The sequence below is a fragment of the Trachurus trachurus genome (assembly GCF_905171665.1).
Source record: "Trachurus trachurus genome assembly, chromosome: 3".
NCBI classification, from domain to species: domain Eukaryota; kingdom Metazoa; phylum Chordata; class Actinopteri; order Carangiformes; family Carangidae; genus Trachurus; species Trachurus trachurus.
In genome coordinates, this window is record NC_139893.1 from 22,260,812 (window position 1) to 22,277,081 (window position 16,270).

The window sequence follows — 16,270 nt, forward strand, 5'->3', positions numbered from 1 at the left end:
AAAAAAAAGTCTTCAAACCTGTACATCTTATACGCAAGTAAACAAAATGTAAAAGTGCGTGTTTTTTTGAATACGTTTTATCCACTATATCCAAAAGTGTTGCAGGCACTTAAGTCCTTCCCAAACATTTGTAGGTGTTTTTCGACAGTGGAGCAGGTTGGTTTGGTTATTCCTGGATTCATGTGGGTCGGTCTGTCTGTATGTCTCTGTCGATCTGTCTGTCTGGCGAGGAATGGGCCATCCAACGGGCTGCTGCTAGCCCAGGATGTCCAGGTAGACCGGTGTGGCTTTTCCCATGGCAAAGAGGACCTTCTGAATGTCCTTAATGTTCAGTCGCTGCTGCGGTTCCCTCTGCCAGCAGCCCAGCATGATGTCATAGACCTCCTTAGGACAAATCCGTGGTCTCTCCAGAACCCGACCCTGGGTTATGCACTCAATAACCTGCAGAGGAGAGAGGGGCAGTGGAGTGAGACAGACGATTTTCATTGACTGATTGCTTCGGCTTGCTCATAATGAGAAACCAGTGACACTGAGCAGACTGTCCTTTGAGCTTTGAACTAATGAAACCGAGATGAAAGAAATAAACCAAATGCATTAGGTCTTAAATCTGTGCCATATTAATGGCAAAAGGGATTTTGTTTTCTTTCCCACAGCACAAAGTAACAATTACACAGAAAGAGTGGAGGTTTGTGATGCACCTTCTAAGGTGATTGATAATTTCTTTGTTGGACCTGTGCACCACTAAGCCAGATGCCTCACTGATTATTTACGTCAATTCCAGGCCACTGTAACTCTAACTAACTAAGAAAGGATGTTGGCATATCTGTGTGCAAACTTTATGGATGCAATAAAAAAAATTGGATCAAAAAAGTGCGTGTTTTTTTTTCTTCAGTTATCACTGTAACCACTTAAAGGGATAGTTCAGCTTTTTTGAAGTGGGGTTGTATGAGCTACAAATGCTCATTAAGTACACTAAATGTAGTAGAAAGGTCTCTGCTCCACCGACTGAGAAACACCGGTGCATCGTGCTGCACCGAGACACAGGACTTCTCATAGGCAGCGAAAATACACTGATTAATTGTCCCTCATTCAGCGTATTGCCTGTGTCTCGGTGCAGCGCGATGCGCCAGTGTTTCTCAGTGGGGGGGAGCAGAGACCTCTCTACTGCATGTAGTGTAATTAATGGGCATTTGTAGCTCATACAACCCCACTTCAAAAAAGCTGAAATATCCCTTTAAGGTTTAGTTACACTGGTAGCTCGGATATGTCGTTCTTTTCTTTTTCTTCTTTAAAGGTGCAGAATAATCACCAACACAGCTGCAAAGAAAAAAAAACAGCAACATATACACTGTCATGTAATTTAATGCTTTTACAAGCAAGACAGCACAACTCCATGGTGCCAGAACAAAACATTTCACCTTCTGCTGCTATCTGAAGCCTATTTTTTGTGAAAGAGTGTATGACAAACCTAAAAACCTGTGTCTAAATAAATATAATTTTACTGTTGGTTTTTTTCCATGCAAGTGTGTCAACCAAAGTGAAACAATCCAAAATATTAAAGCAAACCCATGGGAAAACCATGTTCTGTTGTTACACCTGTTACATCTGTTTACTGAGCGAAAGTCTACTCTTTTTGTTCTATTGTTATTTTCAGTTTGTCATATCGTCTCACCAAAGGACAGCAGACCTGGCAGACAGGCTGCCTTGAGACTGCGATGACAGAGCCTCAGCTCCTGAAAAGGCATATGGAGCCTCTTTGCACAAATTCCCACATACATTACAATCAACCAGTAATAATGGCTGCAGTGGTAACAGCAACAGCAGCAGTTTAAACACTGCTTAAAAGTTAAAAATGTTCATGAATGATCACGAATGACAGAGAATCCAGGTCTTTTAATGCAGAGCTGTTTTTGTAACCTGTTGAAACTTCTGTGATAATTTCGCAACTTACCAAGAGACAAGGTTGTGGTTATAGATTACAGTGGCAATTTATTTTCCTGCACTTCCTATTACAGACTTACTGAACCGCAATATTATAATTACGTCCTCTACCTACCATTTCCAGTCAGTCATCAAATTAAAATATGGCATCAGGTTTGGGGTTGAGATTAACACAAATAATGAACATTTCCTATGATTATATTAGCAGCACATTTTACAGAGTTGTATGTTGTTGTCAAAATGGTTCCATACTCCCTGATGTATTGTTGTCTTTTGTTGACATACCTCCCCTTTTTTCCCCCCTTTTAAACTTATGAAATCCTGATAATTAGTGAGATGTTGAAGTGGCAACAAAGTTCTGACAATAGATAACACCAATGAGGGAAATATACTTTAGTTTTTATGTTATTAGACTATAAATTAGCAAATATGCTTGTTTTGAGAGAAACAATATTTGTATTAAAAAGTGACACTGCTTCACTACTCAAACCTTCTGTTACCACCAATAGTACTACGTAAACAGTAGTGTAAGCACCAAAAAACTAAGCACATATCACAGCTAAAGAGTTATTGAAAATCCTTGGTATTTACAGATGGGATCAACACTATTTCTTTAATGTCCTCACTTCTGCTTTTCCAGAGGGCCTGGGACTCCAGGACCCCAAACAGATTATCAGGAACTTAGTTCCTCATTTGTAGTCAATATGGTTTTACTTCTGGTTTGATTTTGTCCCCAGCTGTGTGACTTCTGCTTACTGTGGAGACACTACAAACCAGCACTCCACAAACTAATATGACTGCTGAATAAACTTTGAGGCATTTTTACAGGTGCAAAGGTGAATGTAAGATACACACTGTTTATGTTTAACAGTCCAGCAGATTATATTTGGCTTTGGCCATCAAGGATGAGTCTCAGACCAAAAGGGCTGATGCTAGAGGGAACATAATAAGGAATACCAGTGTGTCATGTAAATCCTTTGTAGAAGCAATATAGTATCTGCAGATATCCTTCCTTTAGCTAATAGCCAAGGGAGAGCGAAAACAAGGTTGTGATTAGCCACCCTGGCTCTGTGATCGCAGCTGGAACCTATGATCATAGTACAAAGCTTGACTGCAGCCCCCTTAAATTAACAAGCCCCTCAGATGGACAGATAAGCAGCAGATAAGATACTCAGCTGCAGGCCCAAATCACAGACTGGACTGGGAGTTGCTGTGACTAAGAAGTCAGCAGGCAGCAGTGTCAAACAGGAGAGGGGGAGACACATACACCATTAAAACACTGTAGTATATCAGAATGTGTACTAGTATATAGTTCATGCTACTTGTTAACATCATCTTGTTTCACCTGTCTTACACTGTCTCGTAAATATTCAGTGTCATATCTCTGATCTATCCAAACCCTAAGTCCACCTTTTTAGGGGTGCACAGTTGTGTTCTCCATGTCTAATAAATCATTTTATAAATCTTTTACCACAATTCACACATATATCTTTGGAAACCTCCTGTAAAATAAAGTAAGGTTTTGTTGGGTTGAACACTTGTAAACAGGAGTTGTGAAGCTCCATCACGCAGGAGTGTGAGTGTGGTGGGTGTGGAGCCTGGTGGACATCATGGCTCCTGATTCCTACAGTATACTGTATCACCCAGGTAATAATTAGGGCCCTGGGGCAAACGCACCAAGGCACTATTGTTATAAGTCGCAAAAAACTGCGAAAAAGTTCTCATAGAGAATGAATGGGAGGAGTTAAAAAACAAACAAATCATTGGACTTTTTCTACTGCCTACTGCTGTCTACTGCTCCGGCATACTTTGACCTAGAGACTGCATTTAAACTTGTAGACTTGTAAACTTGTAAAAATGTAGTGTTGTCTATATAGGTGTATTAATCCACGTTTTGATAGGTATTACAGTTTTTTTTTTCAGTCACTGTTCAATGACCATTATCATTTTTGGAGAAATTTCGAGATTATAATGGGTGTGTATTGCGCAGAATGTTCGGGCCAGAGTGTGTGACATCATCGATGAATATGAATAACTGAATAATAAGTACAATATCATAATCTAACACCATCTGAAGACTTTGAGCTATGACAAGGTACTGTAGCCTACTCATCGCATTACATTTAAGGTTGTGGTTACAGTATGTACTTTAATCAGCTGAGTGTTTCATTTAGAGTGTCTCAAAACTCCTTAGAAATTAAATGGAATAAAAAATACATAGGAAAATGTCAAGCCCAAGAACATATTGATGTTTCAATTGAAATATTTACAAGTGCTGTACACACAACATGCCAGGTTATTCTTTTAGGTCAATTTAATTTTCTCAATATGCTCGCTTTACAAGAGTAATCCTAATTGAATTTTATTGATTCAAAGCAGAGGCTCCAATGAAAAAACAAACCAATCATGGGTGTTATGTAATGCAGCATCTTGTCTGGTGGCAAAGCAGCATCAATTTATCACCTCGTTGGGCCAGCGTGAGTCTCAGAGAGAGAAGGGAAACAACATGAGGTAGTAGATTAAGATCCAAAATGGTAATGTTTATTTAAATCTAGTATTGGAGAGCTCATGCTTTCCCTCTGAGTATTTCCTCGCTCGAAATGCTCAGTGAGGGAAGGCCAATCTATTCAAGACCATCCTACCTCTTTCCTCTTTAATAGCACTCGATCAATTGAGTATACTGTTTTTATGTGTTTGCAACAAACACCTTTACTCCACGTTTCAGAATGGATAAGTAGATTTCAACATTTGCTGCTGGAAAACCTGCAATTTTCAATGTCTTTGCCAATACACGTATATGCACTGTATCTTGTGGAGGTTTATCTACAAGCTTCAGGCTCTTTGTACCTCATTGTTACCCAGCTGAAACCAAGGCTGCTTCCCATAGGTAAAGATCTCCCACAGGATGACGCCAAAGCTCCAGACGTCGCTTTCCGTGGAGAATTTCCTGTACATGATGCTCTCGGGGGGCATCCAGCGGATAGGTAGCATGGTATGTCCTCCAACCTGAGGAGAAGAGACGAGAAGAGATGTTTAATGCAAATAGAAATGTTGCAGCTAAAACACAGATTACAAAATTTAGTCATCAACACAACTCCCGGGCACCTGGGGATTAACTGTCCTTGTATGTAACTGATACGGCGAGCTTAACATCTCATGAATGTGTGCCGTGGTGCTGGATGTTGACAGTGATGCGATAGAGGAAAATGCTGACTTATCTGCCACCTGCTCTGTATGCATTGAATCATTGAATGTGAAATTCTTGAGGTTTAAACCGCCCCTTTTGTTCTTGATGAAAAATAGCAATCTGTAGTCCCTTCTCTGCAGCATAAGTAGAGAAAGAAAAGCTCTCAATGCAAGAAACTAAATGTATTCTAATCATTTTCAATACAAGACCGCCTCTATCAAGGGGTTAAGAAAACTGCCAAATGTCTGAAAGTATGGACTCTCATAATAAAGTAGTTGAAAGGTGAATGTTTGAATCATGTTTTAACTGCACAGATGGAGATGCTCATCAAAATACAACCCGTCTGCATCATGAGGTTCGCATGAAGCAAGGTAGCAACTGAGGTGCAGGAAATATCAGCTGTAGGGGTGTTAATGTCTGCAAACCAGCAGAACGTGAAATGAAGTCTCCCTTACTGTAAACCCTCTGAGGCTGGATATTAATCAATTAAACAATCATCCATTAATCATTCTTGCTCTCAGCTTCCATTAGCAGGCATTGTTTTAAAATCTATTTCCCATTCACGTCAGTGGCTGTGCTTTAATCATGGCGGTGATGAGCTGGACAAGACTGATGTGGGAATGAGTGTGTGCATATGTGTGTGTCTGTGTGAAAGGAATGAACATTGCAAGTTTCAGCTCAGAATCCTCGGACAGTATTAATTACAGTGATTACTGTGAAGCTCAGGAGTCCAAGTACAGTTCGACATGCTGCTGTGAACTGATGTGAAGTCTGCTGTTACTGGAGTCATGGCAGGCTTTCCTTTGTTACTGTTCGCTACTTTGTTTCCCTTCCTGAGAGAATCACACTAAAGAATCTCCATTTAAAGTATTTTCAACTTCACATACAACCATGTTTTCATGAGACCAGTGTTCTTTGATCACGTGATAGCAACTGAGCTGACGACATGAGTAGTGAGCAAATTCAATTTCCTCAGGTAGAGCATGACATGTGAAATATAGTCATGGTTGCTTTTTTGGTGTCATGGTTGCATTTAGAATAAAGCCTTTTAGTTTTGCATATATAAAAAAATCTGATGGGTGGATTAGTGTCTCACATTAAATGCAGACAGATGTCCCTGAAAAAAAGGACTTATGTGGTTTATAATCTAAGAATAGAAATTAAATTGATATGACAAAAAATTATATATAAATTATATACATACAGTATAGATCCTAAGTTTTAAATACATTATTTAATATTGAGTAAATATTCAGTATATAAGCCTGTTGCAGTGGTTCCCAACCTTTTTTGGCTCATGACCCCATTTTGACATCTGGCGAGCCGTCAATCAAGATGCGCCAGCTCAGATATTTTTATATGCTGCATTTTATTGGTACTCGATTTATATTAGAGAAAGTGAAACTATAGAATACAGTTGTTTAAGATTGTGTGAATTTTAAAATGAATAGTAATTAGTGGTGTCCCGACCCCAAGGTTGAAAAATAGCGTGTACCTGTATTTGTAGGCAAACAGAGCCTATTGCAGTATAGCAGACTACATGCTCATAACATAATAGTGAAAGTGCTTGTCACTTGTGATGTTCCAGTTAGCCTTTCACCTGCAGGTCCCATGAGTTGACCTGTGGGTTGACTACTGACTGCGTTTGAGTAGGCTGATGAGAAAATAACTCAGGTTTGGGCGGGTGATGTTAAAACGGGACAACATGCATACAAATTAAGAAATGATTAATTTTTAAATTACACAATTCAATTTTTGTTTTAATTATTATTAACATCACAGACTTGCATGGAATATGTTGTACTCACTAAGTACTGTCTTTATAGCTCTGTTTTGACATGCTGCTATCTTGACATTTTTGTCAAGATAACAACAAGCTGGATTCTTTTGCTCCTTTGAACATTTTTGTCCTGAAGTCAGTGGAGGTTCTTCTGCAGAATGTGATACACATCTTTGATCCATCCATCCATCCATCCATCCATCCATCCATCCATCCATCCATCCATCCATCCATCCATCCAGCCACCCAACCCACCCACCGATCCATCCGTAGGCATGAGACTATTTCAAATGAAGTCATCCATTCCATTAGCTCTGACATCATCTTTGGGACATCCTCTAAGCTTGCAGCTGTATTCACACGCACACGGTTTCCGCGCTTTACGTCAGCAGGACCACATTCAGATTTTATTCACTCATTCATTCATAATAAACTCGGCGCCCAACTCGATTTATCAGCTCCAACATCTGTGTGCCCTCAGCTATGAGCACCGCATGGCATTTTAAATATGAAAAAAACAAAACAAAACAAAAGTCTTACTAATTACCCACTGATACGTAGTACAGTCTCACACGTCTCCTTTGAAAGGCACCAGATAAATCTTAAGGATATTTTAAAGGTTCTGTAGATGAGATTTTAATCTGATAATAAAGCAGCAAACAACTTCTGTGTAAGGATGCTACACACCATCAGTATGTGCTGTATCTGAGCTTCTTTGTTCTTTGTTATGGGAGTTGGTCTGTCTGTGTGTATGTTTCCCTCTTTAAACTGTTGGTGATCACCACATTTGTAAACACAGTCATCGCCCACATGTGAGATGACAGTGCAGTATACAGCGTTCAGATGAAAGACCTTCCAGAGTTTCCTCCATGAGAGAAACCACATTTTTTTCTTACTAAAATACCCTAAATAAGGAGAAAGATATTACCAGAGCACAACTGGACTGGCCATGGACTTTGAAACCCTATGGACAGCAGATTGTTAAAACATCAATAGAGTTACCAGCTCCATCAGTGTTACTGCTTTGGCTGGTCCCAGAGGGTAAGACCAAGGTTGAATATCCTTTCCGAACAGCTGAGCCAGGACTGGTCTGGCTTTATCAAGAGCTGATGGAGAGTTCCAGCCTGACTTTGCCATGTTTAAGTAACTTGATGGCCATATAATGATATGATATGTCTGTCTAAACGAACCAGAACTTATTTGGCAAATGTTGTTATCACTAGATGGCTAAATCAAAGCCTGCCTGGTTAGAATATCATGCCAATGCTTGTTTGGGTTAATGCACCTTGCTGGGAACAAGCTGGGAACATGCTGGGATGGAGGTGGGAGTTGTGGCTGAAGGGAGACCAGAGGTATTGCCAACGAAGCATCTGTTTTGGTCTGACTTAAGATTAATCTTGCTGTGTAAATGACATTGCTGCAACTGTTTACTGATTTGTGGATCTTCACTAGATGTGCTACAGTCACAGAGTGTTTTCAGGTCATGCCCCTTAACTCTTTCCCTGCCAGCCATTTTTACAGCAGCTACCTCCAGCTTGCCATACACATACACACATCCAACCCATCAAATGAGAAGAGAGTCTATACTTTCCAGCAAAAGAGTACTGTGTGTTTCTAACTTGTTCCAGTGTGGCTGTTGAATATAGGTTAGTTTTGTCCAAAAAGCCATTTTGGCACCAAAATCTTGAGAAAAAGAGGTCTTTGTGCTGGCCATCATTTTCAGGTGTACCAGTACAAATGGCTCCATTATATTTTGCTTTAGTGACACCTCAACATCTGTACAGTTGTTCTCTTTTAAACAACAACAAAACAAACATTGACAAATTACTTTTGATGACAAAAGATGACAATGACAACATTCCTCACACCCCTTGTGCCTCCTCATATTCCCATCAAGTCTGTTCCGTGGGGGGGGGGGGGGGGGAGGGGGGTTTGGCTGGTTAGCTCACTTGGGAGAGCTGCCACCCCATGTTGAGGCTATAGTCCTCACTGCAGGTGGCCCCGGTTTGAATCCCGCATCAGGCAGCCCTTTCCTGCATGTCATCCCCCCTCTCTGCCTCCCCATTTCCTGTCTCTCTCTCAACTGTGCTATCAATTAAAGGCATTAAAAGCCCAAAAAATATACTTAAAACTCCACCATGTCTGGCTTCCTCCTCCACGTCCAACTCCTCCTCAAACTATATAACTACTTTAGAAATAATCACACTTTAATATCAATCAGATACTAATGTCACATCAAAACTACTTCGACAAGGACAACCTGCCCCTCTCACTGGGGAAAACCTCCACACACTTCACATCCTCTCCCAGTTCCTCAATTTGTTTCTAGGTATTTTGTGCCATCATGGATCTTTGGACTCCTCATGTAAAGCCCTGAGTGTCTTGAAAGAGTTAATAACTGGTGTCTGGTGTATTGTCTTTACTGCACAATGATCCCACAACTCTTTATGCCCTTCATACATTAAACACAAATCGATATTGTATACATGGCCTGGAGGTCAACAAGACTGTTAGAGGCAGTTTCTACAACAACACCTAAATGCTGACTGTGAATCAAAATCACACACCATTAACCTCCTGAATATCCAGCTTTTGGTCTTTCTGATGTTTCAGCAAAAACAAATGAAGGGCATCGTCTTACTTCCCTTCATCTCCCCTCACTGAAAAAATTCAATTTCATACTATCGTCATTCCTTAGAGGTTCAGTGTGTAATAATTGGCAAGGTTTATTGGAAAAATCTGAATGTACTACCCATGAATATATTTGTATAAGTGTATAATCATCGCTATAAAATATAATTCATAAAAAATATAATCTGTTTTTGTAGCATTATAGTTCTTTGTTATACAGTATATACATATAGCAAGGGTCTTGTTTTAGAGATCGTCGCCATCTTGCGCTGGCATGTTTGTACGGCAGCCCGAATGGAAAATCCAGCCAGACAGAGAGCATGTTTCACGAGTTTTGCGTGCATATATAAACCAACGAAGAAGAAGGCAGAAGGAAAGGAGTACAGCAGACATATTGTAATACGGTTTAGATCTGGCTTGCGAATGTCTGTCGAATATCCAACTTGAAACTAACTTCACTGCGGTCCGGTTTGGATGGAACCTGTGAGAGACGGCTGGTTCATCTGTAAGAATATAACCTGCCAATACAACTTCATGTGTTGATACAACCATGCTCCTATACAGCTGAGGCTGGGAAGAGACTCCTCCTCCCGTAGCTGCTGTAGTTCTGTAGTAATGTGTATTTTTTTCTTTCTTTTTTTTATGTTTCATATCTAACTATTCTAGCCTTACTTCTTAAATGGTTCTTTAAACCAAGGATCACTACATCCGTTACTTCCCTCCACACCTTTGATTTACCTGTCCCAGTCACACCACTACCATCAGAAGAGAAATAAATATTTTTTCAGGGACTCCACTTCACCCAAAATGACATGATCTCCAATCTCTCTTCTTTCTCTCTCTCCCTCTTTCCTTGTTTGCGTCATGGTGCAAATCTACACATAGATTTACTAACATTTCAGACCCACTGTTTTAAAAACTTTTCTGAAAATGCTTTTCCATTTATCTAGAAGTCTGGAGAGTGGTTGCTGAGCCTGTACTTATTTTTCGGCCCCATCCTGCTTCGCATAAATACATTTACACACATTTACACCTCAGAGGCGCCCGGTACAACCACAGTTTAATGCTAATCCCACGAGGGGTTAAGTGCTCCTCTCAACTGCATCTCAGTGTGGAGTTGTAAAGCGAGGAGAGAACCCTTTATGTCATTTTACCCGCATCCTCCAGTCATAATTCTGCCTCTCTATAACTTGCCCAAGGGCATCTGAGGTATTAGCACAACCTCAAAGACAGAAAAATCTTTAGCTCCTAATTTTTCTGTGCTCCTGCAAGATCACTCTCCCAGCCTAAACAAGTATTATCCACCACCACGGCGCCGGAAGAACAATCAAAACTGACACTGGTTTTTTTCAATGATGGGACAGATGAAACAGTAATTAAGGTAAACATGAAGAGGTTAAGTAAGGTGCCTCTCCCTACAGTTGGAACACACAGTATTTATTGACAGTCCCGTAGTGAATTTTGTGGCATCTAGGAGGGTTGGCAGTAGTTTTCTCTTTTGTGTTCACCCCTGACCTCATTTGCCACTGTTCCACTGCAAGCTAATGGCCAAATGAATACTGACTTATATGCCACCTGGTCTCATTAGACATGACACGTTTTAGCACAGTACACAACATAAGCCAATACTGATGCCGAGACCACTTGCCCCTATTGTGTAAAACCTCTGGGCTGAGCCAAGCTAGGTGGGCTGAAAGTGAGGTGAAGGAGTTGGCGAGGGGCTGTATACCAATCTATCCCCCCATGGAGCTTTATAAAGATTAAACAGAATTAATTAAGTTCCTGTTAGTCTAAATGACTTATCTGAGGTCCACCCTGCCCATTGCACGCAAGGCTAAACCTCATCAGATGCATACTAATGATTTAACCGCCGCTGCAGTGGCAAGGGGCATTAAAACTGGCTGACTCTCTACTTCCCAAATGACTGTGTGCTATCACCTTGGGTTTTTGTGACAAGGCCATGGCAATTAGCTTGGAACATGAGGGAAAAAAAGAAAAAAAAAGGCTGAACACATAATAAAAATAAAATAATTGCCCCTGTAATTATCCTCATCTTTCTCACTCAATGTCATATCGAGAAGCTGGCGATGTTCTGCGGGGAGTGAGGAATGAGTCTGGGGCTTTTTTTTGTTGCTGTGTAAACTGGATTAGTGCTCTGCCTGTCCCACCGTGGCAGGGGAGTGATTGGATTAACGGCGTGGAGAGCACAGCAGCATGGCAGGGGGATAGATTACTGGCCCAGTTGGGCTCTTCGATGGGCGCTCCGTGGCCTAGAGGGAGCCCTGGGAGGCCCCGGACATCTTAAAGGGCCTTGATAACCATCTAGACACACTTTCTCTCCCAGCTCTAACCACGCTGATATCTCTGCTCTCCCAGCTCAAACAGCAGCGAACACAAGTTCACTTTTAGAGGCTATGATGTCCATTAGGTTTCTACCTGCTGCGCTGCTGCCAAGTGGAGATAAAGTGGTATCTACCCTGGCCGCTGCATGCCAGTGGGTGGTGAAAGTTTCTGAGGGTTTTCAAAACACAAACACACACGCACACACACATACACAACATTGTTGCAATCATGTAATTTCACATTCACACTTTCTGTACTTAGCTTGCACTACAATGCAATATTTACATACTGTAGGTAGCTCATTAGTGTTGATATGTTATTGCAGTCTGAATCTAAAATTATTAGCAATACAGCCCTGTGTTGTGCAGTTAAATTTTGTCTCCTGTGACATTAGGTAGTACTGTAAAGTTTTGTTAAAATACTGTAAGAGCCATTATGTGGTGCAGAAACATAATCAAAGTGATAGTTGACATTTCAGGTGTCATTGTTGACAATTGACAGTTAGATGATACTTTGATACTCTCTCAGCTCTTCGTCAAATACGGGACTTAAACCAGCAGCATCCCATAATCTTATTTTAGCATGAGCAAATTCATCAAAATCTGCCTAAAGCCAACTGCTTAATGTGTTATGTGTAATTTTCTAGTGTAATATTGTTAACCTTTGCTGGTTACCAAAAGCAACAACTACTGAAATATTATTATCCTCAATATAATAATGCATTTTGAATTGTGACAACTGGCTTTTTCTCCACGGGTTGCCTGGCAACAAGACGACAAGACTTTAAGGAGTTACAGCTCAGAGCCAAGAAAAGTATAATATCTGATAAAACTGCAACCTGTTGATATTACATGTTTTGATATTTTTTTGTACACTTTATGCAAACAAGATAAAGAATGTTAATTCGCTATTAGAGCTGCAGATATGCTGGAAATCAGTTTTTATTACCTTTGGAAAAGGCCAGGTTACCTGCTTCCCCTCTGCAGCTGGTGTTTATGCTAAGCAAAGCTGCAGGTGGTACCTTTATATTTAATAAACAGTCATTAGAGTGGTATCAGAGAAAGCACAAACAGCATTTCCTGGACTTTCTATGGTCACAGACATCCTCTGAGGTCAACGGCAGCACCTCCTTCATTTCTCAGATTTATTACTCCATGAGAGTTATCATGTACTGTAAGACGGCAGTGCTCGACTGGGAGAGAGAAAAAAACAAGACCAATGGGAAGGGGCAAAACAGACTTTTTTTCTGCTGCTGTAATAAATATGGCCTGTGTACTCATTAGCACCAAGCTACATACAGTTTTGAGGAGCTTGTGCTTGATAAATAATGCAGCAGAGGAGCGTCTTTTGATCCTTGAAACAGTACAAACCTGGGGACCATTTTTCTTCAAAGCAAAGCATTGCAGGTAAGCACAGGCTTCCTGGCAGAGTCACAAAGAACACTAAGTCCTTGAAACTGAGTTATTACATTATAACATTGTTACAGCATTTTGAGAGTCGTTAGTCCTGGATTAAAAAATGAAGAAGCTGGATTCAAAATATCTTATAACTATTCTATAACCAAATGTTATGGTAAAGATTGTTATTGTTTTTACCTTGTTTTAACCTAAGGTTATCTGGACACATACTTTTCCTAGCACGATCCTGCTTTACATTCAGACAGGGTTGCACTCATTTGACATGAACAAAACAATCTCGTTGCTAAATGAAAACACTCGGGCTGCAAGCAAATCTCTGGAGAATAATATGAGGAGTGTTTAATATTCTCAAGCAACAGTAGAAACTGTAAACTTCTGCTTCTTATCCTCTGACAAGAACATACTGTATATATGTCAGCGTTCATAAGCTGGCTGTAATGAGTTGCTTTGAAGGCAAATATTGCAGCAACACAGTGCACAGTACCTGCAGCTTTCAGAAAACCCATCGTAAAACTTTACTGGAGTGTTTTTCATGATGCTAGAAATTGAATTTAACCAATAGTCAAATGGGTATTGTACAAATGTAACTGGTTATTATGAGAAAAATGACAGAAGGAAATTAGCTGTCAAAAGCCATCAACTCTACTGCAATGCCTACCACACTAATACCACACTCATTTCTGTATTAAAAGGGACAGGCAATACAAAGAAATCTGTTATTACACTGTGAGAAAATAACACATCTAACACTGATATTTGAAACTGGCAGGTTGACAGAGTTCCCCCCTGTCTTTGCTGCTGAGACTGAGACAGTCCTGGTAAAGTCACTTCTTCACTCCATCTGCCTTATTGCACCTTTAACACATAGACACCTTTGGAGTATTCACTGTCATTTATACCTACCCAAACATGCATAATTCAGTGCTTCACTCTCAACTCAGGAAAATGTTGCCTGATATTCTGCGAGGCACTGGTGTAAGACTCCTACACAACAGACAGTGGTGCTACCTGTGCAGGTTCTCCGTTTCTCTCTTTTGAAAAATACAACACAAAAACATATTCATTGCACAGGGATATGACAGATGTGATTTAGGACAATACTCATATCTTTCTTGAAGTTGTTCCCCTCTGCTGCAAAGTGTCTTGGGAGTCCCAGAGGGCAGCGAGTGTCAATACAAGTAGTCAGCGATGGGAGGATTGTGTTCTTGGCAGGGTGCTGCTATTTATAATCACTCAGCACAGGGAAAGTGTCCAATACGGTTAGGAGCTCCTCATCTCTGGGCTCTGTCAATATTCCTCTGTGTAGGCGGCCAGTGATGCTATCGCAACGCACCAAACAGCAGCTTCACACAAGGCACGCCACAGACACACAGAGAAAAGCTACACCCCAAATTCAAGATGACACTGTATCTATTTACAAACCATGTCTCTCGTTTATGCTTAATCCAACATACAGATTTGCAAGAACTGTTCAGCCTCTTCTTGCTGCAGAGTGTTAGTATGTGTTTGCGTGTGTGTGTGTGTGGGAGCAGAATCTCTAAATTATTCAATAAATAATTCAACCGTCTAAAATTTCCTCAATAAATTCAACACTGTGTTTGATAGAAGGAACCAACATTTGACTGAAACACCCTCCTCTGAATTCTCCCTAATACACGCTCACTGTGTGGTTTATTTGCTTTCTTTCTTCACATGTATTCAGCTCATTGTGATCACACAACCTGTTTAGGTTTTTAGACACATACACGGGCAACTGCTGAGTGAATAGGGCAAAGTTGTTTTTATAATGAATGTCTTCATGTTTTTCTAACTACATGGAGTCATGAGCTGAGTCTTTTCAACTGTGAGTGAGGAGTGTAATGCGGTTGGAGTTTTACCCAGAGAGAGTGTATGTCAAGATCATCAAGATGGGCGTAGGTTTTTGAAGAGTGGTTTTGAAGCTTTTGTCCCTCAGCCATCTTGGCAGTGCCTGACTCCGCCTGAGCCCCAACGACTCCAAAAAGTGGGCAAAGAGATGGGGTCTGTGTTGAGCTGAGACTTTGGTTGTAATTCTATGGCAAGCATAAAATCCAGTTAGCATTGTTAGCATAGCTGAGCATCTTGCTCAAAGGCTAATTCTAAGGCTAATTAACGTGCTGGCTAATTAGCCAGTTAATGAGCTAAGTTAACAAGCCAGGCATGATGCATGCACACATCAATACCTGCTAATTAGTAGTAGTATAATCCATCCATCCATCCATCCATCCATTCCTGCTTTTCTGGGGTTGTGTCATGGTGACAGCTAATAAGCAGAGCATTCCAGATGTCCCTCTCTGCGATGCTTTGCAGCTCCTCCTGGGGGATCTACTGTAACAGTGTTCCCAGACCAAATGGGATATGTAATTCCTCCAGCGAGTTCTGGGTGTACCCTGGGGGTCTTGTACTAGTTTGACAGGCCCCTAGAACCTCCAAAGGAGGGTGCCCAGGAGGCATACTGGTCAGATGCCTGTATCACTTCCACTGGATCCTTTCAACATGAAAAATACTCCAAAAAGGTACCAACATCACTGTTCTTATGTTTCGGAAAAGAAGTGAAAAAAAGAGGATGATGTAATGATGCAATGTAAAGCCCTTTGAGACAAACTGTTTGTAAAAATGGGCTATATAAACTTGCCTTGCCTTTCCTGTCACCCAATGATCATCTTAGCTGAATGTGTAAAGCCCCTGTCTAAAGTTAAAATAAGGCTAAGATAACTGGGAATTCTGCTCCACAAACTCATGCTGTCTACAAATAGCTAAACACTCGCTCATATACCTGAAGCTGTGTTGATTTCACTGGCATGAAATATAAGACTTGGCTGCATTTTTCCAAAGCAAAGATTATGTAAATCATAATTGTGCTGAACAGTATGAGAGGACATGAATGGAATTGTTAAATGGGAGGCCAATGCCAATAATGCATACATGTATTATTTAACTGGCATCACAGAC

General features: G+C 40.7%; 1 protein-coding gene across 1 annotated transcript in view; it reads right to left on the reverse strand.

Moving 5' to 3' along the window:
• Positions 1-255: 255 nt before the first annotated feature.
• The window catches only part of ntrk3b (neurotrophic tyrosine kinase, receptor, type 3b), a gene marked incomplete at both ends in the record, with an annotated part of 175,015 nt that continues 159,000 nt past the window's right edge, over positions 256-16,270 (reverse strand). Inside the window, 2 exons of the mRNA XM_083969282.1 lie at positions 256-441; positions 4,789-4,947. Of these exons, the coding sequence (XP_083825408.1) occupies positions 256-441; positions 4,789-4,947 (345 nt within the window). The remainder of the gene's footprint in view (positions 442-4,788; positions 4,948-16,270) is intronic.